This window comes from Dipodomys merriami, unplaced genomic scaffold (assembly GCF_024711535.1).
Source record: "Dipodomys merriami isolate MVZ:Mamm:240054 unplaced genomic scaffold, mDipMer1.0.p SCAF_184, whole genome shotgun sequence".
NCBI lineage: Eukaryota > Metazoa > Chordata > Mammalia > Rodentia > Heteromyidae > Dipodomys > Dipodomys merriami.
This window is the reverse complement of record NW_027203204.1, coordinates 2,311,102-2,335,912: the sequence shown is the minus strand read 5'-3', so window position 1 is coordinate 2,335,912 and position 24,811 is coordinate 2,311,102. Positions and strand designations below refer to the sequence as shown.

General features: G+C 43.7%; 1 protein-coding gene across 1 annotated transcript; it reads left to right on the top strand.

The window, feature by feature from the left end:
• Positions 1-215: 215 nt before the first annotated feature.
• LOC138830144 (aspartate aminotransferase, cytoplasmic) lies at positions 216-24,567 on the top strand. The gene is made up of 9 exons (XM_070026580.1): positions 216-420; positions 9,427-9,608; positions 15,428-15,551; positions 15,875-15,987; positions 16,261-16,365; positions 18,366-18,516; positions 18,600-18,765; positions 19,667-19,809; positions 23,745-24,567. Exons 1-9 carry the CDS (start codon positions 303-305, stop codon positions 23,882-23,884), a joined length of 1,242 nt encoding a protein of 413 aa, XP_069882681.1. The 5' UTR covers positions 216-302; the 3' UTR covers positions 23,885-24,567.
• Positions 24,568-24,811: the final 244 nt, after the last annotated feature.

Here is a 24,811-nt window from a genome sequence, read left to right as displayed (position 1 = left end):
CCATCAATCTTAGTCCCCGCCCACAGCACGGCCGGCGCAAATCCTATTGGTTCCATCATTACCAGCTCGGATAAGATTCTGTTCTTTGATTGGCTCATAGGACCTCATCGTTTCGGTCCCTTCTTGTCAGAAGCTGGTGATTGGCGGGCCGCGTTGCCAAGCTCTGGACGCGGGCCGACCATTGGAGGCCGCGGGCCTGCCTCCGCCCGCTAGGTGAAGGTGAGCGTCTCCTCCCGATCGGCGAACTCAGATCCCACTGCACCGGGCAGCCTCAGGTTTCGGCAGGTTTCTGCTCTGTCGTAATGGCTCCTCCATCAGTCTTTGCTGAGGTTCCTCAGGCCCAGCCAGTCTTGGTTTTTAAACTCACTGCCGACTTCCGGGAGGATCCAGACCCCCGCAAGGTCAACTTGGGAGTGGGAGGTAAGGATGCCCAGCGCTGGAATACGAGCGCGCGGGGCAGACCTAGTCCTGGCTTGGGGTGGGGGTGGGTGGGCTCTGGGCTGCCTGGCCCGGGGGCCCGGGGGGCGGGGGGGACAGGACCCCCTCATTCACAGCCTGGCATATAGACCCCATGAGGAGGAAGATGCGTCCAAGGTCACGAGGAAAGGGGTAGCAGACGGGACACAGGACTCGCAGCCCTCCTTTATGCCACATCCTCCTGAGCCATGCGGAGGCCTGGGATTAGATGGAGGGAAACTGGAAACCTGGGAGGCTTGGAGTCGGGGTAGGTGGGAAGCGGGAAAGGAGACCAGTTAGCCCTCGGGAGGGCGCTCTGGTGTGGGTCGGTCGGTATTTGAATGACCACTAGCTATCAACGCTGTGGGGAAGACTGAAGCTTGGTTTTGTTCTCAAGGATTTAAATATCAGCAGGTACAGCGATTAGAAATGCTTCCGTGCCCCCCCCCCCCCCCAATCTGGAAGATGCTTCTGGCATGAACGGGCAGGTATCGTAGAATGGAGGTCACTGCCCACACATCTTTTGTCTTCATTTCTTATTTGTATTCTTGAGCCTTGGACAAGCTCAGAGCATGGGCTGCCCAGTTTACTTCTCTGCCAAGAGGAACATTTGAATTAAGAAGTCTCCGAAATTCCTTTTCATTCTAACTTCCTCTGGTGGATTTGTTATTTCTATTACAGCAACCACGAGGAGGTTTGAAGTCCACAGATACTTTTCTTGTCACATACACAGGCCACCTTGGAGATGAAAATGAATAGATAGATGATGTCCTGTGCTAAGGGAACAGGATTAGAATAAAAAGACTAGAAATTTTAGAAAGAAGAAATGGAATTATTTTGTAGCACAGATGACATGCAGAGATTCAGAATCAGCATTCTGTAGAAAATGTTTGTCTCTGTCTATAGTGCTTGACACACACACACTCACACACACACACACACACACACACACAGAGATAAAAATCTTTACCATTTGACATCTAGGGTAAGGGAAAGAACAGAAAAATGATTAAAAAGTGGTAGTTTATAAGAGCTTGGTAATGCTTGGACATAAATGATAATATTTACCCAACTTTTGTGATTGTTTGAAATCCTTAATAATGAAGTGTTTTAAAAACAAAAAAAACAAGTCATTGCTGTATTGTGTTGCCCCTGAAGGAATATGATGTTTTGGCAGGCAGCAGAGTGGGAGAAATATTGAAAGATTATCTTGAATTGGAATGGACACCATTTAGGGTCTGAATTTAAGTTCAATCCATAATCTTCAAGAATTTAATTATGGCCAGTTTATACTGAAGAACTAATATCAGTCTGAATATATATCTTTATAAGACCTCTGATTTTGGGCTGGGAAGGCTTGCCTTGCAAGCCTGAGGCCTTGGGTTCAATTCCTCAGCACCATACAAGCAAAAAGAAAAAAAGCCGAAAGTGCTGCTGTGGCTCAAGTGGTAGAGCGCTAGCCTTGAGCTGAAGAGCTGAGGGACAGCACCCAGGCCCAGAGTTCAGGCCCCATAACCGGACCCCCCCCCCCCCCCCCCCCCCCCCCCCCCCCCCCCCGCCAAAAAAAAAACCCCAAACCAAAAAACAAACAAAGACCTCTGATTTTAGCCAGGTACTGGTGGCTCATGCCTAATGCTAGCTATGAAGCTAGCTACCGAATCTGAGGATTGCGGTTCAAAGCCAGTCTTGGAAGGAAAGTCCGTGACACTTACCTCCAACAAACCACCAGAAAATGGGAAGTGATGCTGTGACTCAAGCTGTAGAATGGAGTGCTCACCTTGAGCTAAAGTGCTGAGGGACAGCGCCCAGGCCCAGAGTTCAAGCCCCATGACCAGCAAAAAACAAAAAACAAAACAAAACAAAAAACCCTCTGATTTTATTGGCTCCCCCACCTTCCAGTCATCTGCTATGGTTTTGATGAGGATTCAGAGGCATTTACAGTAGTCTGGCACATAAGTAGTGTTAACTTTCTGTGGCTATGTTGACATTTCTTTGAGTGGTTGATTCTGAGAGATGGTGAATAAAAATTTTCAGCTCAAGAACTGAGAAATGACACTGGCTCAGAAGTAGACTGTTCATGCAGAGGAAAAGTTCCCTGCCAGACCAGAAGTGACTGATCCAGAATCATACTGTTTAAAGTTCAGATGGCATCTCAACTGTGAGGTGCCTTTATCATGCTTTCCTAGAACCCAAGAACACAAGAAAATGAATAGTGCATGTAATCTTGTGATTTTTCTCACAGCAACTCTGGAAGGTTCTTTTTTTTTTGGGGGGGGGTCCGGTTGTGGGGCCTGAACTCTGGGCCTGGGCACTGTCCCTCAGCTCTTCAGCTCAAGGCTAGCGCTCTACCACTTGAGTCACAGCTCCACTTCCGGCTTTTTTCATTTTGCTTATATGGTGCTGAGGAATCGAACCCAGGGCCTCAGGCATGCAAGGCAAGTACTCTACCACTGAGCCATCTTCCCAGCCCTCTCTGGAAGGTTCTTAACTGTTTCCATGTAGAAATAAGGAAGCTGAAGCCTAGACAGAAGATACAGTTTGCCCCAGAACATAAGACCAGTATGTGGGAGAGCTGAGATCCTAGATAGGTCTCTTAGGCCACTCCTCTATTTTAATTACTTTTCGAGGGTCTGGGGCAGCCAGTGCATTGCAGTGGGGCAGAGAGGAGACCTTAGTATAGACCCAGCACTGTAGTTATTTAACATCTTTGAGACTTAAGTCTGTAAAATGAGCTAGGACTGAAGGATGAGCTTCAGAATCTTGCAAGATTCTATGCTATCAAAAGTAGTCTCTGAGATTTGCTAGCACCTTCCATGACTAGTGTAGGATAATCATTTCATTGGCCCTATTAGTTGAATAAGAAATAAAGTTATACGTGATATGTAAATCAAAGGTGTTATATGTATTAGTTGTTGTGCTACTGGAAATGTTTTTTAAAAAAGCTATTTATTTTGGTTGCGAAGGTCATGTAAGAGGGGTTATAGTTACATAGAGCAGATAATGAGTACATTTCTTTTTGAACAGTGTTCACCCTTTGTCCCACCATTTCTGTGCTTCCCCTTACCATCCCCTAAACAGATAAACTTACATACAGGACAAAAAGTACAGGAGTCAAAAAGGGGGAAAACAAAACAGAAAAAAGCCCACAAAAGGTAAATCAAAAAACCTCTTTCCATTTCTTGGCATTCATTTTGATAAACATTTTATATGATGATAAGCACATAGCTATTGAGCCTTTATGAGCCTCGCCTAAGAATAGCCTTTTTTTGAAGCCAGGGCTGTGAACAGGATGCTAGTCAAGTGCTCTACCATTTGAGCCACACCACAGCTCTTTTTTATTTTTCTTTCTGTTTTGAGAGAGAATCAACTTTGTTCTGCTAGTCTAGAACTGGCAATCTTAGTTATACACAATCCAAAGTATAATGTTTGTGAAGGAAATGTCATTGATTACTAACTTTGGGTAGAAGGCTTTCCTCCTCCTCTCTAATTCCAAGTTAAGCTCACACTTAATGGAGATTTTTCCAGCTCAGTTTATAGTGATGTTGGACATTTTAGAATGAACTACATCTGTAATCTCATTAGTCAGTTCCTTTTTGTAGATAGTTTCCCTAGAGACTTTGTTCCTGTGGTGAGTTTACTAGTTTGGCTATAGTTAGATAGAGCAAGCTGTCACTCTGTACAAGCATGACCCTTTCCTAGCGGATGGTTTTTGTGCTTTTCAAAGCATCAGACTGAAAGAAGATTTAAGAGGAATGAGTCCAATCTGATGCAGGCTGCCACAGAAATTTCTTTTCTTTTCTTTTTTTTTTTGGGGGGGGGGTTCCGGTCGTGGGCCTGAACTCTGGGCCTGGGCGCTGTCCCTTAGCTCTTCAGCTCAAGGCTTAGTGCTCTACCACTTGAGCCACAGCGCCACTTCTGGCTTTTTTTTTCCTGCTTATGTGGTGCTGAGGAATCGAACCCAGGGCCTCATGCATGCAAGGCAAGCGCCCTACTACTGAGCCACCTTCCCAGCCCCTAGAAATTTCTTCAATACTCCAGTCCATTTTTCCCCCCATGTTCATCTAGCCTTTTGGTCTAGATAACTGTACTTGCATTAATTGTTGCTTTCAATGTAATTTGTTAGCATCTTCAAATGAAGTCATTGGGAAGGTATACTATAGTAGGTGTTTTTGAGACCCTGACTTTCCCCGACTTAGCTGAAGGATGTTAGAGGCATACCCTCAGTGGGGTTGGGTGAGAAAAGTGTAAATTTTAGGAGGAAGATGAGGGAGGTTGGTGGATCATTGAGTCTCTGTGTGTTTTTTCTTTCCTTCTATAAAACAAGATTGTAGGACCTACCTGTAACCTATGTGATTCCTTTAAAAAGGACTCCTCTAGAAAGGGCGGTGGCCCATGGAACTGGGGAGCATGCTGCTAAGAAGGCCCTTGTTATAGCCCCTTAGGGCTTGCTTTAGGCTTTCCCTCTCTAACCATTTCTTGCTTTAGTGCTTTTTGTGGTTCCCTATTACTATGGGAGATTATTAGAAGAGACTCCAAGGGCTGGGTATGTGGCTTAGTGGTAGAGTGCTTGCTAAGCATGCATGAAACCCTGAGTTCGATTCCTCAAGTACTACATACACAGAAAAAGCCAGAAGTGGCACTGGGGCTCAAGTGGTAGAGTACTAGCTTTGAGCAAAAGAAGCTCAGGTACAGTGCCCAGGCCCTGAGTTCAAGCCCCAGGACTGGCAAAAGAGAGAGAGGAGAGAGAGAGAGAGAGAGAGAGAGAGAGAGAGAGAGAGAGAGAGAGAGAGAGAGAGAGAGAGAGAGAGAGAGAGAGAGAGAGACACTCCGAGACTGAGCCCCTATGAGAAATAGATCCTCAGGCCTTAATACTGGCTACTCAGAGGCTGAGAGCTGAGAATCATGGTTCAAAGCCAGCCTGGACAAGAAAGCCCATGAGACTCTGATCTCCAATTTACCATCAGAAGACCAGAAGTAGAGCTGTGGCTCAAAGTGGTAGTAAAGCACAAGTCTTGAGCAGAAAAAGCTCAGAGACAGTGCCCAGGTCTTGAGTTCAAGCCCCAACCAGCAAAAACAAACAAACAAAAAGAAATGGATCCTCAAAACCCTTGTCCTTCCAGCCTGGGGAACTTGTGCAGGTATTCTTTTGTTTTGAATACATTCTTCCCTTGTCTCCTGTTTTGGTTGGAATCCAAGGTGTTCCCTCATAGTCCTGGTTGGGGCCCAGTTACCAGCTAATGGACCTTTGGGAAGTAATTGGATCCTGAAGGCTGTGAGCCAAGCAATCCATTCATGGAGTTATATGACAGCATTATTGAGAGGTGGTGGAAAGAGGTGTGGAGCCTAGTTGGACAGATTGGTCATTGGGGGTGTACGCTGGAAAGACATTTTCCCCTGCTCCTCTCTCTGCTTCTTGGTCACAGTGAGGTGAGCAGCTTCCTCTATGATGCTTTGATTACTGTATTCTTACTTCTGGCCCCAAGCAATGGAGCCACACAGGTGACCATTCCTTTGTAATTATTCTCCATGAATATCATCCAATTTTTTTACCCACTGTCACCACTGAAGATGATACAAGTACCATTTTCCAAAATTAAATTGACTTTTTTTTTCCGCCCCGGTTCTGGGGCTTGAACTCTGGGCTTGGTCCCTCAGCTCTTCAGCTCAAGGCTAGCGCTCTACCACTTGAGCCACAGCGCCACTTCCTACTTTTTCTGCTCGTGTGGTGCTGAGGAATCAAACCCAGAGTCTCATGCATGCAAAGCAAACACTACCACTGAGCCACCCTCCCAACCCCTAAATTGACTTTTAAAGGGCAAAGATTTGGTATTATTGAGGATTTAGAGATGTTTTCTGTAAAAAACAATCTTTCCTCCCTACAAGAGTTCCCAAGAATACATTTAGCAATGTTAGTTAGCATTTTGATCAGTTAGGGTGATGTCCCTGAGGGATAGCTTTTGTGTTGAAATTGTTATTTTGGTATGTGGTAAAGAAAGATCAAATCCTACCACCTTTGAGTTGGAGTTAATTTGGTGGGACAGGGTGGGGGTGGGGACGCCAGTAAAATGGGATTGGGAATGAAAGATTCTTGAGGTAGATTCACCAGCTCAGAGTCTGGGTGGGTTAGTGGATGTGTCAGTCTGGAGCTTTGCCTATGTTTTTATTATTAGCCTGATACATTTCTCAGATTTGCAGAGGTCACATTCTTGGAGTGTAAAGTTGGCTGATAGAATAGAAGACAGATAGGAAATTTAAAATAGTCCTAAAGTCTTCAATTTGCTGTATACCTTTTGGCGTAGTAATTTCACATTTAGGTGTATTTTCTATGTGAATAACTCATGTAGAGATGTAAAAGCAGTTGTCACAGTATTTACAATTGCAAGTAATTCAAAGCAACATTATTAATAAACTATACATACAAAAAGATATTATATGGCTAGTCAAGTGCAGTTGGAAATGGATCTATCTATCTATCTATCTATCTATCTATCTATCTATCTATCTATCTATCTATATGAAAATGCTAATTTCATTAATACAAAGAGAAACAAATCAAAACTAGCTTGAGATACCATTTTGACCTTCATACTAGTAAACACACCTTCAGTGGGCAGGGAGAGGAGAAGTAGGCACCCTTTATGGTGCTAATCAGAAATATAATCCCTATGGTAAATTATGATCTATCCAAACTACAGTTGACATCTTAGCCAGTTCTTAGCCTGTGTCTTTGCTGTATTTGCATCCATGGGAGATATACCAAGTGAGGTATTGCTTTAATAGCCAATGATGATAAGCCATACAGATGTCCAGTAAGTGATTGACAAAATAAAATATGCTTCATACTTTAAGCAACTGTGAAAAAGAACAGAGACTATCTATGCACGATATGAAAAGATCTTCAAATGGAAAAAAGCAAGGAACAAGAAAGGAGCAAGTGGCCCATGCTCTAACTGGTTCGAAGCCAGCCTAGGCAGGGAAAGTCTATGAGATTCTTACCTCCAGTTAACCACTAAAAAGCTGGAAGTAGCTCAAGTGGTAGAGTACCAGCTTTGAATGAAAAAGCTAAGGGACTGTGCCCAAGCCCTACATTCAAGCAGTACACACACACACACACACACACACACACACACACACACACACACACACACACGCCCTACATTCAAGCAGTATACACACACACACACACACACACACACACACACACACACGGAACAAAACAGCACAATGTGTTATGCACTATCAAATATCAGAAGCAGTATTTGCTTATGTATGCACACAGAAACTCTGGTAAGATATATTAGAAACTAGCAACAGTTGTTATTTGTGAAGTGAAGGACTTGAAAAGTAGTAAGAAAAGGATGTCAGGAATATAGTATTCATAATAAATCTGTAAGTGGAAAAAGGATGTTGAAAACCCTATGTACAGCATGATCCATATTTTATAAATAAATATGTCTATATAAAGCTTGGCAGGTTATACATTTACATTTTTATATCTCTTGTATCAGAGTGCTGATTGTATGTTAATTATAATGTTTGTTACTTCCTTTTGGGGCTTTTCTAAACTTTCTTTTTTTTTTTTTTTTTGGGTCCAGTCGTGGGGCCTGAACTCTGGGCCTGAGTCCTGTCCCTCAGCTCTTCAGCTCAAGGCTAGCACTCTACCACTTGAGCCACAGCGCCACTTCCGGCTTTTTTCTTTTTGCTTATGTGGTGCTGGGGAATTGAACCCAGGGCCTCAGGCATGCAAGGCAAGCGCTCTACCACTGAGCCGCCTTCCCAGCCCAAAGTGGTATTGAGATGTTATTATTATTATTTTTTTTGGTCGGTCCTGGGGCTTGAACTCTGGGCCTGGGCGCTGTCCCTCAGCTCTTCAGCTCAAGGCGAGCGCTCTACCACTTGAGCTACAGCACCACTTCCTTTCTAAACTTTCTATGATTAATATGTATTGCTTATGCAACAATAAATACTACCCTAAAACATGATTTTCTTTGTAAATTAGGGATATAGGTTGGGTAGAGATGAGTAAAGTTGAAAGTGACTATAAGATCTTGTGTCTGTTTCAGAGTCACCTGCATAGGTATAGGATTGTTGGCGGCTTACACATTTGAGCCTCCGGGCAACATGACCAGTCAGGAATCCTACTAGAGAGATTATTGACCTGGGTGCAAGGCCAGAGCAGCTGTTTTTCGAATATTACCAATAAGTACTATAGGGGGCAAAAAAATCTGTGCCAGGTTAAGGTAGAGTAGTCTAAAAATACATTTAATGTGGAAGAAATGCTTAAACTATTTTTTTCTATAAAGCAAGATTAAGTATTATGAAATTGAAATTTTGATCCATGAAAGGGTGAGGTGGAGGAAGTGAGTGAACCATTTCACAGGTAAACACTGGCCTATGTCAAAATCCAAAGGAAGGACAAAGATGTGTTTGAAGTGGGCCATATGTGACAGCAACCAGGGACTGGACTCCAGCCCCAGGACATCAGCACACTGTCCTGTTCTGCTTTTTGTAGGACAGGAGGTAGAGGTGGATCTTCTCCCACTCCCCTTTCTCCATGTTTATATTTGATCAGGTACAGTGTTCTTGTGAAGTAGAACCTAGACCTTTCTGGAATTCTCTTGGAGACAAAAGGGGGAAGATGACCAGCATTCATTCACAGAGTGCTTTCCCTTCCACTCTCCCACTTGATCAGGCTCTGGGATATCCCAGTTGTACTTTTGCATTGCTATTTGGAGGTCACACGGTTAAGAGCAGTAAGTCCCGTAAGGAGAGAAACCGTGTCCGTCCAGTTTGCTTAGCACCTAGCCCTGACCAGTACCCAGACCTCTACCGAAAGGTACTCAGCTCTCCTTTGATTTCCATCACTGTTCTGTTTTGACCGGAACATGCTGGGATTCTCCCTGTTCCCAGTTCTAGACTTTTGACTTGGAAGAAGCCTGAGACTCTTCTGTCTCTCTTTTCTGTGCTCAGCGTATCGTACAGATGATTGCCAGCCCTGGGTTTTGCCGGTAGTGAGGAAGGTGGAACAGAAGATTGCTAATGACAATACCCTCAACCACGAGTATCTGCCCATCCTGGGCTTGGCAGAGTTCCGGACCTGTGCCTCTCGTCTTGCCCTTGGAGATGACAGCCCAGCTCTTAAGGAGAAGCGGGTGAGTTTGGGATGAGATGTTTTCTTTTCAGAAACTGTAAAAGTATTGGAAGGTTGAGGTAGCAGGATCACAAATTTGAAGCAAGCTTCAACAGACAAACCAAAACAAACAACAATCGAATAAACAGAAACAACAGCATTAAGGAATCAAGAAAGTAAAAAAAAAAAAAAAAAGGTTGAAATTGTTTTGATATGTAGTAGAAAGACCACTGCCATATTCAAAGCATAACTTTTTCACTGGGTGAGTTCTGTCCAAATCTGAGATCATCAGATTTCAACTGCAGAGTTTAAAATGTCAAGCGAAGAGAAGTGAATGCAATCATAAGTGAGTAGGGCCTACACCTGTCTCTGGTCTTTTGACCATAGGCAGGTCATTTGTCCAGCTCCCCCACTCCCTTTATCTATATGTTAGAAAAAGACTCATTTGTACTCCTGGTTCTATAAGAAGTGCTTGCATAGGTGACCATTTAAGGAATCTTTCCTGAAATTACATGCAGAATTTTATGTGTACCTGTTTCTGGGGAAAAGTTTTCATAGGTCTTACTAGATTTTCAAAAGGTGTTTGTGGTTCCCAGAGTTAAAAGAGCCCCTAGTCTGGATGCTCTCTGAAATCCCAGCCACGTCTAATATTCTGTAATACTTACGGCCTTGATCTTAGCACCTCTCATTGACATGCTTGTGTGGTAACTAGAGACACATGGGAGAACATGTTTGAAAGTAGACAGTGGCCAGACAGCCGGTGGCTCACGCCTGTAATCCTAGCTACTCAGGAGGCTGAGATTTGAGGATTGAGGTTCAGAGCCAGCCCAGGCAGGAAAGACTGTGAGACTCTTATCTCCAATAAACCACCAGAAAACCGGAAGTGGCGCTATGGCTCAAGTGGTAGAGCACTAGCCTTGAGCTGAAAAGCTGAGGGATAGCGCCCAGGCTCAGAGTTCAAGCCCCATGACCGACCAAAAAAAAAAAAAGAGAGAAAGTAGACATCAAGGAGACTGTATGTGGCAGGAAGTGGTATGGACAGATAAATCCTTGGTGTGGTGGGAATTCAGAGGCTGGGGAAACCCACCAAGGCCACAGGTGAAACTTGAGCTGAGCCCTAAAGAATGCAATGGACATAGGACACTGGCTCTCAATTCCGGTTGTACATGAGGGCCACCTGGGGAGTTGGTTAAGTGGACCACATGGTGTCCCATGCAAACCCAGTGTAATTAGAATCTTGGAAATAGAACTGTCCCTATTCCCTTGCCACTTCTGTTTTCCCCTCCACCCTATGAGATTTTTTTTTTTTTTTTTTTTTTTTTTGCCAGTCCTGGGGCTTGAACTCAGGGCCTGGGCACTGTCCCTGAGCTTCTTTTGCTCAAGGCTAGCACTCTACCACTTGAGCCACAGTTCCACTTCTGGCTTTTTCTGTGTATGTGGCACTGAGGAATTGAACCCAGGGCTTCATGCATGTTAGGCAAGCACTCTACCATTAAGCCACTTTCCCAGCCTGATGGGCATATTTTTTAAAAATGTTCCCCAGGTGATTCCAAACTAGAGCCAGTTTTGTGAACCACGAATGTGATGAAAGCAGAGGGGTGTTTCTCTTGAGTCAGGGGAGTCTAGGGACAGAGGCAGACATTAAGCAAGTCTAGGTTATAAGGAGACCTAGAATGGAGTTGGGCATCTATTGGATAGGCTGCTTTTGGGAGCTCAGGCAAGAGAAGCTCACTGAGAGTTTGAGCCAGGGAATTACCCAACTGAAGTGTTGTTTCAGGAAGATAAACCTGGCTGGATGGGTAGGAAAGGGAAGAGCAGTAGTCCAGTAAGGTGTTGTATAATTGAAACCAGCTGCCCTCTTTGCAGTGAGCCTGTAGCTCCTGAGTTGAGGACCTCGCGTCATCTGAGGTGCCCTTCACATTCTGCTTACAACAGGTTTTCCTCTTGTGTATTATGTTACCCAGATGCCCTGATAAGCAGAGTGGGCAGGGTAAGGTAAAGGTTGGGATCCTGTGATCAGAAGCAGGTCTTGGCACTCAAGTCAAGTTATATAATTGATTAATCAGTGTGTGAGTTGGTTTGCTAATACAAGACTGTGGCTTGCCTCTAGGAACAGAAGGCATGTGAAAGAATTGTTAGAGAGTAGGGATCAGATGGGAAAGTTGCTGCAAAAAATCAGTGCTGAGAGAAGTGGGAGGCAGGGGCTGAAAGGGAGGGAAGGAGGAAAGAGAGAAAGGGAAGGAGTGAAGGAGAGAAAGAGAGGTGGAGAGGAGAAGGGGGGGAGAAGGAGAAAGAGAGGAAGACAATCCTAATGAATTTTTAAAGTGGAGAACTTTGTTGGATGCTGGTAGCTCATGCCTATAATCTTAGCTACTCAGGAGGCTGTGGTCTGAGGATGGAGGTTTGAAGCCAGCCTGGGCAGAAAAGTCCATGAGACTCTTTTATTTCTAATTAACCATCAAAAAAAAAAAAAAAGCCAGAAGTGGACAGATGGCCCAAGTGGTAGAGAGCTAGCCTTGAGTAAAAAAGCCAAATAGGAGGGGAAAAAAAAAAAAAGCCCTGAGTTCAAACCCTAGTACTGTCACACACACACACATAAAGGAAAAACAAAAAGGAAAAGGCAAAGGGAGAACTTTGGCAACTGCCTATCTTCCCATTCTGTTGACAAGTGAAGACAGATTCTATGTTGGACTGTTGCTTCCTCAAGACTATTTCTTACACAGTTACAATGTTGACAGACGCTATGCCTCTAACCCAGGGATCCCTGTTTTGACCTCTTCACACTGTAAGGCTGTTTCTTTTGGCCTTGACCTGGTAACACAACCATCTCTCTTAAACTACCTTTCATTCCTTAGAAAGGGGAGGATTTCCTTGTTACATTTTCATACTTGTACATTTCAGTCTCATCCCCTCAATTGCCCATGCTTTCTTACTTTTCCCTTTCCCAAAACAATTTCAGCAGGTTTCAGTGTTCTGTCTGTGATGCGTTTTTCGGTCACAGAAGAAACTTACTATCTTTGGGTGGTTATGCAAAGGGATTTCAATTCAGCATGTCAGTTTATAAGTACAATGCCTCTCAATCCATGTCACCCCTGTCATCATTGTCCCCATCTCTCCCAGCCTCAGCCATTCCCTCAATTTTCCTCAGTTCATTTTCAGTTATGTACATTCAATATGAAGACTGTATTCTCCCACCCTTCCTCCGTTCACTAACCTGTCCCTCTCCTCTGACCTAATCTGACACCCTAAGTTCTAGCTTCCTGGTATTAATTTTGTTAGATTGTAAGTTAGCTGTCCAGAGGAGTTATACCATAGGGACAGTACTTTACCTTATGTGTTTGTGTGTATATGCATATGACCCTGGATATGTTTACATATATATTTATAAATTAGATCTAGCTTCCACATATGAGAGAAAATATATGTCCTTTGTGCAGCAAATTATTTGAAGATCTTTTTTGGGCTGGTTGGGGATACTCCTGGTATTTGCATCATCCTAGGTACCAGCTCCTCCTGAGCTCTGAGTCCTGTTTCCACAAATGTCCTCACCAGCCTCAGGCTACCGGCTTGGTTCAGCCCCTATTATCTTATGTAAATTCTTATAACATCCTCTTTGACCTTCTTACCTCGAGTCTCCTTCTCCAAGTACACTCTGCCCACCACAGCTAGAAAGATCTTCCCTTGGGGAAAAAAGCTAATTATGTCGTCCCCACCTTACCTCTACAAGTAGCTCTCCCATGGCCTACAGGACAAACTCAGCCTTTGTGCTTAGTGTGGAGCTGCTGATCCCCACTCAGGGGTCCTGCCATTCTATGTGCCTTGTTTTCTAGGCTCACTAGATCCTAACATAGGCCGGGTCACAGCCTTTGCCCAGCTCCTCCCTTTGCTTGGAATGTCCTCCCTTCCTCTGTAACTCCCCAGTCCATGGGTCCTTCTACACCTGATCAAAGGTCACTGTGGTTTAGATTCCTTAGTGCTGGCAGTGCTGGCCCTGGGCCTCTGAGTTATCACAGGACTTTGATCACAGCTTGGGAACAGCACTTACTGTGCTTACTCTGATGTCTAATTTTATAAGACTTTCTCTCCCACAAGTCTGTCATTCCCTTCAGCCTCCCCAGGGCAGGGATCATGGCTTATTTACCTTGTAGTTGTTTAGCATTTAGCTCCTAACTTGGAACTTCCCAGATTCCTGGATGTTTGAGTTCATCATTCATTTACTTAGCAGATTTTGCCTGGAGAGTCAGATAACCAGCTAGATGCTAGAGCTCAGCACTTGTAGAAGCCCCTACTCTATATCTTATGGAGACAGGTCAAACATAATCAATGGAAAAATGATATATATTTAATAATAATTTGCAGATAAGACAGGAAGGAGGCATGTTAGAAGTGCTGAGAGAGGGAGTAATTTTACTTTTGCTAAATTTTTTTTTCATTTAACATTTTTATTTTGGGCCCATATTTGAACTTGAACTCAGAACTTAGGCTCTGTCCCTTCCCTCTTTTGCTCAAGGCTGGTGCTCACTTGAGCCACACCTCGCTCTGGCTTTTTGGAAGTTAATTGGAGATGAGTCTCATGGACTTTCCCATCTGGGCTGGCTTCAAGCAGTGATCTTCAGAGCTCAGCTCCTGAGTAGCTAGGATTACAGGCATGGGCCACTGGCATCTACCTTTGTGTTAAATGTTAAGTATAGTGGTCAGGATAGAAATAGAAATGGTAATTGAGCCAAAACTTGTAAATGAGGCATGCATAAAAGAATCAACAAACCAGAAAACAAACAGAAATTGTTTTTCCTTAGATTGTCTTGGTAAGATTTAACAGTACCAGATCCATTAAGCCATCTGGAGGAAACCTATTTTCTAGGCTCATTACTGCTTCTTATTTTCCATCCTCAGACTTTAGGATCTAGACAAAATATTCACTCTTCAACTCCCAGATGGTAATGTTTCAGGTTCTGAAATTACTGAGCCATTGTTGGGTATCTTGGTCATAGCTCCTCATCAGTAATGGCATCCCAGTCTCTTGCTTTGGTCATTACTCCAGAAGACTGGAGCTTTTACCATGGGCTTCAGGTCTTTGTCACACCATGTTCTTTCTTCAGCCAGTTTAGCACGTTTGTGTGGGACTGAATGACAGATACTGTGAGCGTTGCTATGATACCCAGGTGAATGCAGTGTGGCCTTGACCCTGAGCAGTTCCTGGTCACCTCTCCTGCTCCTCCATGAAGTCGTGACATTGATGAATTCTGATCGCAGCTAAGGTTTTAGAGTCCATGTTAACAATTCCACATTAACATGTAGTACTTAAAGAGATGCCCTGACCAGCTTTATACCAATGCTGACTGGATCTCCCTTTTTCAGCCATCCAAGGTCCAGTTGACTGGCTGGGACTGAACTAGGGATTGAAATCAGGCCTGTGCTTGCTAGGCAGGGCCTCTTCCATTTGAGCCATACCTCCAAACCAAACATAGATCTTTTATTTATTATTATTAAAGTGACCCAAGATGAGAAGCAGCTAAGGAAAGTAGTATCTTTATATATATCATCTTATATATGATATATATATATATATATATATATATATATATATATATATATACATATATATGTATCACATTTCTGAAGATTCATTAGCTGATTACTGTGGACTGATGTCCAAGCATGCTAGAAACACTTGTATTCCAGGCCTCTGATGAGGGAAGTCCTGATCTTGGGATGAGTGGAAGGGTTTGCCTTCCACAACATGCATTGACATGGCCTAGGTTAGAAGGAGGATGTGTGATGTTTGTTAATTTTATCTGATCTCACCATTTTCAGCCTGAGACTCTCCTTCTTCTCTTTCAGGTAGGAGGTGTGCAGTGTTTGGGGGGAACAGGTGCACTTCGAATTGGAGCGGAATTCTTAGCACGATGGTACAATGGAGTGGATAACAAAGACACACCAGTCTACGTATCCTCTCCAACCTGGGGTGAGTCTTTTAGTTATGCAGAGAAGTGAGAAGGCAGGCAGGATATCCTCATGGCACTCACTGCTTACCTAAAAAAACGTAATCCAGACCTGGGAGGACCGGCTTTGGGAGGGCCTTGAGAAGTGGTGGTAGGATATGTTTGGCATGAATGTAATTGGTTGAACTTGTTCTTGGTACCATTGTTCATTCATATCTTACCTATAGCCTCCATAACACCCTGTGGACGTGGAGCCTCAGGGTCCTGAAAGCTGGCTGTGTTCCTTTTAATTATTCCTACAACTGTCTAAAAACACTTATTAGCATTTTGCCCCTTTTGCTTTCAGAGAACCATAACGCTGTATTTGCTGCTGCTGGTTTTCGAGACATTCGGACCTACCACTACTGGGATGCAGAGAAGCGAGGACTTGACCTTCAGGGTTTTCTTAATGATCTGGAGGTAGGTGAGTTAGAAGAAGTTGTAAAGAAAATTGTGCTGTTGGGAACAGCAGGGAATGTCTTTGGATCTCTGGGAAGTGAGCGTGTGAGACATCTTCCCCAAACCACATAATAGATTCTGAAATAGCTTGTGAGAGAGCGACTGTATGAAAGAGATGTGAAAAGGTTTAAGAACATGGTTTTTCTTTGCCCTTCATTGCTGATCTATGTGCTGCTACTGTGTCTCTTGCTGTCACCCACGGGGGCAGAGTTGACGTAGCTTCCTTCTTTTTAGAGTGCTCCCGAGTTCTCCATCTTTGTCCTCCATGCCTGTGCACACAACCCAACTGGGACTGACCCGACTAAGGAGCAGTGGAAGCAGATTGCCTCCGTCATGAAGGTAACTCCACTTCTAGAGCATCTCTAGCACATAGTATGAAGTTGTTTTTTCATTTATTTGTTTTTGGTGCCAGTCCTGGGGCTTGAAGTCAGGGCCTGGGTGCTGTCTCTGAGCTTTTGTGCTCAAGGCTAGTGATCTGCCATTTGAGCCATAATTCCATTTCTGGCTTTCCTGCTCGGGCTGTTTTTGAACCTTGATCCTTAGATCTCAGCCTCCTTGAGTAGCTAGGTTATAGGCATGAGTCACTGGTGGCTGCATTCAAAAGCAAAACCTGCTTATTGAAGGATTTGGAAAATGGAGAAAAGCCTGAAGAAGAAAATAAACATGGATGTAAATCCTATCATCCAAACAAAGACATTGTTAGTGCTTTGGTGGATAGTGTTCAGCCGATGAGTGTGTACATATGTTTGTATGTGCAAGTTTTTAAATACATATTTATGTATTTTGCAAAGATGAGATGATTTTGTTCATATTGTTTTGAACATCTTAGTTTTTTGTTTGAATGTCTTTATATATTTGCTGTCTGACGCTTTACAGTATTGCTTTTCATATTCTTTTCATGGATATGTCATCTTATGGATTGGATAAGTCAGTTGATGGACATTTCAATTTATTTTGTATTTCTTGATCTTATAAATAACTATATAATACAACTTTTTATTTCTTCAGGAAACCTTCCAAATTGAAATTTCCACTGAATATATTTGCCATTAACATGTTCATGTAATACCTATTAAAGAATAGTTATGTATTGGATATGGTGGGCATGCCATAGTGAATTAAGTAGGATATGGTCCCTGCACCAGTGCCCAAGCAAAGACATTGCCATGTTTGATGGGTCAGCTGTTAGCTTAGTGTGTTCCCGTGTGTGCATGTGAGTAGGTGTGTGTACAGCTAAGGACCGGGACAGTTATGATACTGGTGGTGGGATGATTCTGTGAAATGATGTGTTAGTGGGTTATGGGGCTCCAGAGCCCAGACTTGGTGCAGGGTGTGTGAGTTACAGGTGGTAGCAGAAGAAGAAATTTCCATGGTGAGTCTTGCAGGAAGGGGAGGAGTTCAGAAGACCTAGGAAGGTGGAGGCTGGCAGGGCCAGCATGATCAGAAGCTTTCAGCAGCGATCACGGTCCATTTAATGAAGCTCTTTCTTGTCATGGCCTAGAGTTCTGGAGTTGGGGGAGTGTGAGTGGAGTGAGCTGTGTTGAAGCATTGGACTTCATTCGCATGGTAGCTATCAGCAATGTCTGATGTCAGTGAGTGATATGAGTAGCTATGCATTGTTGGAAGGTCAGCTTGACTGCAGCAGAGAATAGACAGAGGGAGGTGAGAGTAGACAAGCTGGGAGAGCAGCTGGTATCCAAGGAGCTGGTGGTGACTTGAATGAGGTAGGTGGTAGTGGGGAAGGTGAGACAGGGGTGTATCCTGGAGCTCTCAGGAGATGGGACCTGGACTGTGATGGGATGTGAGGGATAAGGCAGGAGTCAAAGTACTACCTGGATCTCTGGGCCTAGAGAGAACCGAGGGAGGAAGTGCTGTCTACTCAGAAAGAGCACACCTACCATCCAGAACAGGCTTGCACTGGGGAACTCTGAGGATGTGAGCATGATGAGAATAGCGCTCTCTGCCGGGTTCATCCTGAATGCCCAGTAGGGTAGCTCTGAGGTGGAATGCTAAGCCTCATTATCACACCAGGGAAAGACTGCTAACACAGTCCCTCCAGGCCTCAAAAGTAAGCTCCAGTGATAAAGTTACCTCTTAACACTTTAGGGCAAAATACAGTTAAAGTAAGATACTGAAATGGTTCTGCTTGTTGGTTGGTATTTAGCTGAACAGAGAATCAGATATATAATTGGTAGGTGGTTTGAGTGTACCTAGATAAGAAATAGGAGAAAGGTACAGGGATGAGATTCCTCCCAAGTGCCAACTGAGGAAGGAAGTGCCTGTTGGTGAGATTGCTTCTAGAAGGATTTCCTGCCCTGACACTCTTTCCTTCCTTACAGCGCCGCTTTCTGTTCCCCTTCTTTGACTCAGCCTATCAGGGCTTTGCATCTGGAGACCTAGAGAAAGATGCCTGGGCCATCCGCTATTTTGTGTCCGAAGGCTTTGAGCTCTTCTGTGCCCAGTCCTTCTCCAAGAACTTCGGGCTCTACAGTGAGTGCCCTTAGGTGTTGCAGCCCTGGCTCTCCCCAACTCTGCCATCAGCAGCTAAGACCAGTTTCTTATCATCTCTTTAGATGAGCGCGTAGGGAATCTGACTGTGGTTGGAAAAGAATCTGAGGGCATCCTGCGGGTCCTTTCCCAAATGGAGAAGATTGTGCGAGTTACTTGGTCCAATCCCCCTGCCCAGGGAGCACGAATCGTTGCCACCACCCTCTCTAACCCTGAGCTCTTTGAGGAGTGGTAAGGAGCTCAAAGCCTGATTGATGGGTGATGGGTAATGGATGAGGAGAGGGGTGGGGGGACCCCCGGTGCGGGTGGTGGAGTGGAAGTGCACTCTTCCCCTAAAGTTGGAAAACACAGGATCAAGTAGACTGATAGAGTAGACTATCTAACTTCCAATCAGTGTGACAAAATATGGGCTCTTCTTATTTCTAGTTTACATATACATGTACAAGGGGTATACCCACCCTCCCACCCCACATTGTCAGGGGGTTCCTAAAACCACAGATTGCACCAAACCCTAACCATTACTGTGTCTTCCTTTTTATAACACTTACAATAAAGGTTAATTTATAAATTAGGTATAGTAAGAGATTAACAATACTAATATCAATAATAAATCAAAATATTAATAATGGAATAATCTATCAGTATACTGTAATGGCAGTTACTTAAGACATATGAATTGTTTACTTCTGGGATTTTCCATTTAATTTTTTCCAACTGTGGTTGAAGCCATAGGAAGTGAAACTGTAGATTGGGAGGGAGGAGACAATTATATTTTAGCTGATTTGGGAACAGTCATTTTCATGTGGTAGCTAAATCTCTAATTTCTACTGATATACATGTTACCCATGTATATCAGCCCCTCAGTGAACCGTGAGTGGAACCCTTAGTGGTATTCCAGCCAGCATATATAAGACAAGCATTAGACTCTGGCAGTATGCACAGCCTTCCCTTTCTCCCCACTAAGTCTGTCCCTGCTCTGCTCATTCACTTATCCACATATCCATGTACTGTATTAGCCAGGTTGTGATCCCATGTTCAGCTTGCAGTTTAAATTAGGGTTTTTCAACCTACATGTTTTCATGAACCATCTCTCCTGTCCAGACTAGAATTGATAACACTGTCTATGCTTCAGGACAGGTAATGTGAAGACAATGGCTGACCGAATTCTGACTATGCGGTCTGAACTCAGGGCACGATTAGAAGCCCTCAAGACCCCTGGAACCTGGTCTCACATCACTGAGCAGATTGGCATGTTCAGCTTCACTGGGTTGAACCGTAAGTGGCCCCCACTTCCTCAAGCCTGTGGGCATAAGATACAATGCCTCTCCAGCACTGGTCAGGAGCTCACCTCTACAGCTGCTGCCCAATTAGTTTAGTGTTACTTTTTGGGCCCAGACAAATTAGGTTTTTCTGTACCATTGTCTTGTGAACCCCTTGGGTCTCAAGAGCATTGTGGTCTGTCCTACAGCCCAACTGATTTTTGTGGATTTGAAGTTGCTCAGAGCCAGCTGAGCAGTAAAAGGATCTGTAACTTGTTCCAAGCTACTTGTAAATTGTCATATGCCTTTTGGCATTACCTTAGTATTAAGGATATAAATTATATATGATTATGATTATTACTCAGGTACTGAGGGTTGTGTGTGTGTGTGTGTGTGTGTGTGTGTGTGTGTGTGTGTGTTTGTTTTCTTGTCCTGGGGGCTTGAATTCAGGACCTGGGTGCTGTCTTTGAGCTTTTGTGCTCAAAGCTATAGCCACACTTCTGGGATTTTGTTGGTTAATTGGAGATGAGTCTTAGAACTTTCTTGCTAAGGTTTGGTTTTGAACTGTGATCCTCAGATCTCAACCTCCTGAGTAGCTAGGATTATAGGTGTGAGTCTCTGGCACCCAGTGGGTACTGATTTCTTAACAGGTTTTTCCTAGTCTCCAACTATTGCCTATAGAAAGATGTTATAAAGTTATCTCTCCATTTGATTTATTTGTTTATGTCTTTGTTGGAAGTACTGGAGATTGAACTCAGGGCCTTGTTCTTGGTCAGGCACTCTGCCACTTGAGTCATGCTTCTAGCCCCATTTTGCATTGATGAGTTTTGAAGCAGAGTCTTGTTTTATGCTGGGACTGGCTGGGCTGTGATCCTTCTACTTGTGCTTGCCCGAGTCTCTGGATGACTGGTACCTGCCCTTGCACCCAGCAGTGTGCTTTCTGTAAAGGAGCATCAGTGATTGCCATTGGTCAGAATAGAATCTCTTCAACTTGGCCGGGCACTGGTAGCTCAGGCTGTAATCCTAGCTGCTCAGGAGGCTGAGATATGAGGATCATGGTTCAAAGCCAGCCCGGGCAAGAAAGTCCTTGAGACTTTTTTTTTTTAGTTGGTCGTGGGGCTTGAACTCTGGGCTTGGGTGCTGTCCCTGCGCCCTTCAGCACAAGGCGAGTGCTCTACCACTTCAGACACAAAGCCACTTCTGGTTTTCTAGTGGTTTATTGAAGATAAGAGTCTCACGGACTTTACTGCCCTGGCTGGCTTTGAACAGTGATCCTCAGATCTCAGCTTCCTGAGTAACTAGGATTACAAGCGTTGAGCCACCAGCACCCAGCTCCTTGAGACTCTTATCTCCAATTAACCACCAGAAAACTGGAAATGGTGCCATAGCACCTTGAGCTGAAGAACTCAGGGACAGCGAAATAGGCCTAGAGTTCAAGACCCATGACCGACCAAAAAAAAAAAAAAAAAAAAAAAATCTCTCTAACTTTTAATATGAGCTGACCTAGATCCTTGAACCTCAATCCTCTAATCTTTACCTCCCACATAGCTAGACTTATATAGACTTATTATAGACTTGAGCCACAGTAACTGATTGGCTCTCCATTTTGTAAATAAGAATTCAGATAGGTAGTTAGAATTAAAAGCTGTTTGAACTGAGCGCTGGTGGCTCATGCTTATAATCCTAGCTACTCAGGAGGCTGAGATCTGAGGATCACCATTCAAAGCTAGCCCTAGTCAGGAAAGTTGGTGAGACTCTTCTCTCCAATTAACTACCAGAAAATTTGAAGTGGTGCTGGGGCTCAAAGTGGTAGAGTGCTAGCCTTGAGTGTAAAAGCTCAGGGACACTCCCAGGCCCTGAGTTCAAGCCCCATGACTGACAAAAAGGGGGGGGGGGAAGCTGTTTGAAAATCTAGTGGGCAGAAGTAGGGTTTTGGTTAGTTGTCAGTGATGAGAAAAATCCCTTCTAATGATAAATGGTCTTTTATTTAATCATTCCTGAGGATAACTGGTCATACCACTGTTAGCATGGTGCAGATTGGAACTCATCTGCCTGCCTCAGTACTGGCTCTAGAGCTGATGAACAGTAGTTTGGGTTGGAAGTAGAACTTTGGAGGCTCAAGGAGGGATGTATTATGCCTGGGGCTGTCAAACAGCTAGTTTGAAACAGGCTCAGGAAACTCAAGGAAGTAAAGAGATGGTAAGATATTGTAGACTCCTCAAAATACCTTGGGTGTATTTTGTGAGGCCACTCAAGAAAAGAAAGTAAAGGAAGTCTGGAAGCGTGGCTTGAGTGGAAGGCTTGGAGGTCAACCCCAGTACCAAAAACAAAAACAAAAAGAAAAAAGGGAAGAGTTGCTTAGTTAACTATAGTGTCCTCATTACTATGGGATAGAGAATTAGTTCACTTGAATAAGCAAAGTCATCCTTATACAATTAGGAAAATAATTCATATGGTGGAAATTGATCTTCAGTAATCACACTCTGAATAGCTCATGAGGTGGGAGTGTTTCCCCACTAACTAGCTTTATCTTCCTAAGATCCACAGTAGGAAATCACTTTTATTATGAACTGAAAAATGATGAAAATAGATCTGTACTTAAAATATTAAACATCATGTGATGTTCTTTATCTTTTAAAAAAATAGTAGTTTTTTTGTTTTTGTTAGTCATGGGGCTTGAACTCAGGTCTTAGATGATTCCCTGAGCTCTTTTTGCTCAAGACTAGTGCTGTCCCACTTTGAGCCACAGCCTCCATTTCTAGTTTTCTGGTGGTTAATTGGAGATAAGAATAGTATGTACTTTCCTGCCCAGGCTAGGCATTGAACCATGATCCTCAGATCTCAGCCTCCCGAGTGGCTAGGATTATAGGTATGAGCCATTAGCGCCTGTCTAAAAAATAGAATTTTAAAACTATGATTTTGTTAGGAAAACATACAGATAGAAAAGCTGTATATAACTTGTCTAATACCAAAGAGTTGTGTAGTGAACCCCCATATTCTTACCACTAATTTCTCTAATTCTTGTAATTCTTTTATTACTGTTTACTCATGAGAAAGGGGGTTTTTAACTTCGAGACCTGTGAAGCTGCAGCTACAGTACAAACATTGCTTATGTGGATATTGGTCTTTCCTGGGGAAGAGTCCATGACCTTTACTAGTGTCTCCTCCAAAGTAGAGAATTCTCCTTTTTATTAAACAGACATAACCCAAGCCAGGGCTAGAGGTCTGGCTGCCTGTGAGGCCTAGTGGGCCTTTAGAGACAGTGGTATATTGTGCTTATGTTGACCAGGAGTTTGGCTCTATCTCCTGGGGTGACGGTCACTCACACAGCTAAGCCTGGGCAAGTTGGGGCTTTGAAAACTGTGTTTAGCAGGGCACATGGCAGGCAGTGCGGGACCCTAAGCCAAGTTTGCCACCTTATGGATATGCTATAGGCATAGGAGGAGGTTGTAGGCAGGCTCTACCTAGCTTCATCTATAGTTCATTTCTGCAGATGTGGGACCCCTCCTGCACTGGGGGGGTTGCTGAAAGGCAAACGAGGATTGGATGGTTATGTGTATTCAATATCTCGTGCACAAGGCCTTGTCCAAATGTTTAAGGGAGATTGCCACGAGGTCCACAGGGACAAGGAAGCAGGGTAGTGTTCCCTATCAGTGGAATGTTCTGGAGTCTAATGGCTATTTTTAGTCGATGGGGCATCTTATTTGGTTGGGATAGTCTCAGATTAAAATGAACTTCATGTGAATTAGAAAATGAATTAGTAGAAGATCTTTCCAGAATCTATAGGTGACCATGGTTTTCTATCTGCCGATTGGACAAATCAGTTCCCTTTGCTTCATTTCTCTGGGGGAAGGGGAAAGAAAGAGAATTTAATAATTGTCCTTTAGGCACTGAACCACTACAGAAAGGATTCCTGCTGCTCTAATTCTGTCTTCTTTGGGTTTTCAACAGCTAAACAGGTGGAGTATCTGATCAATGAAAAGCATATCTATCTGCTGCCAAGTGGTCGCATCAATATGTGTGGCTTAACTACCAAAAACCTTGATTATGTGGCTACCTCCATCAACGAAGCCATCACCAGAATCCAGTGAAGATGCACTGCCCTGTCCACACCACCAAAGCAGTTCTCTGTCATGTGTGTGCACGAGTGTTCCCTGCCTACACGAACCTACTTGTATAAACTATGCATTAGAGACAGCCGAAGGACTAGATACTGCTTTGCTGAGACCTCCTCTCTTGAAGCTGGCCCCTGGTGAAGTGACATCCCTTGAAATGAATTGGGGGCCTAGGAGTTGAGCATTTTGGAGGCCAGAATAAATTAAGAGTTCTTATTTAAGAGTAAGAAAATATTTTGATCATGAGATATAGATACCTTGTATATCCCCCCCACCCCCAACTAGGCACAAGAGTGCTGCCCTTGTTGCTCATGTTTTTTGTGTATTGTTTGGCTCTACAATGTCTAATCCCAAAGACCAAGGAGCTGAGTGTGGCTGTGGGTGTTAGCTGTGGCATTAAACTCATCCTCCACACCCAGTGTCTTGTCTTCCTGCTCTGTCTGCATGGTTGTGTCCTCTGAAACTTTGGTTCTTCCAGGTGACTGCAATAGGAAATAGTTGTATCATGATACCTACACACACACAATATTTAACTGAAACAAAAGTCTCCAAACAGTATCTACCCTTGTAATGTGTAATGAGTTCTGCTATTTTTCTAGTCTAATATACTATGTATCATTTCACGTAGAAAATAAAAATGCTGATTGTGAAGCTTGGAACTGATTTTGTGATCCATTAAAATGGGGCTGTGAACTTAAGTTTAACAGAAAGATTTCAGAGGAATTTAATAATAGTTAAAAGAAAGACTAAAATGTATTATCCAAACACAGCTCTCTAGTGAAATTACTGTATGTTACATCTGAATAGGTTTTATGTGCTTATTAGTCTTTTTTTTTTTTGTTATGGGTCTTGAACTCTGGGCCTGGGTGCTGTCCCTGAGCTCTTCAGCTCAAGACAAGCACT

Excerpts from the sequence above, each read along its gene's own strand:
- LOC138830144 (XM_070026580.1), top strand. The coding sequence starts at position 303 with ATGGCTCCTCCATCAGTCTTTGCTGAGGTTCCTCAGGCCCAGCCAGTC. Across the intron at positions 421-9,426 it reads GGTCAACTTGGGAGTGGGAG|CGTATCGTACAGATGATTGC; the intron begins GTAAGGATGCCC and ends TTCTGTGCTCAG. Across the intron at positions 9,609-15,427 it reads CAGCTCTTAAGGAGAAGCGG|GTAGGAGGTGTGCAGTGTTT; the intron begins GTGAGTTTGGGA and ends CTTCTCTTTCAG.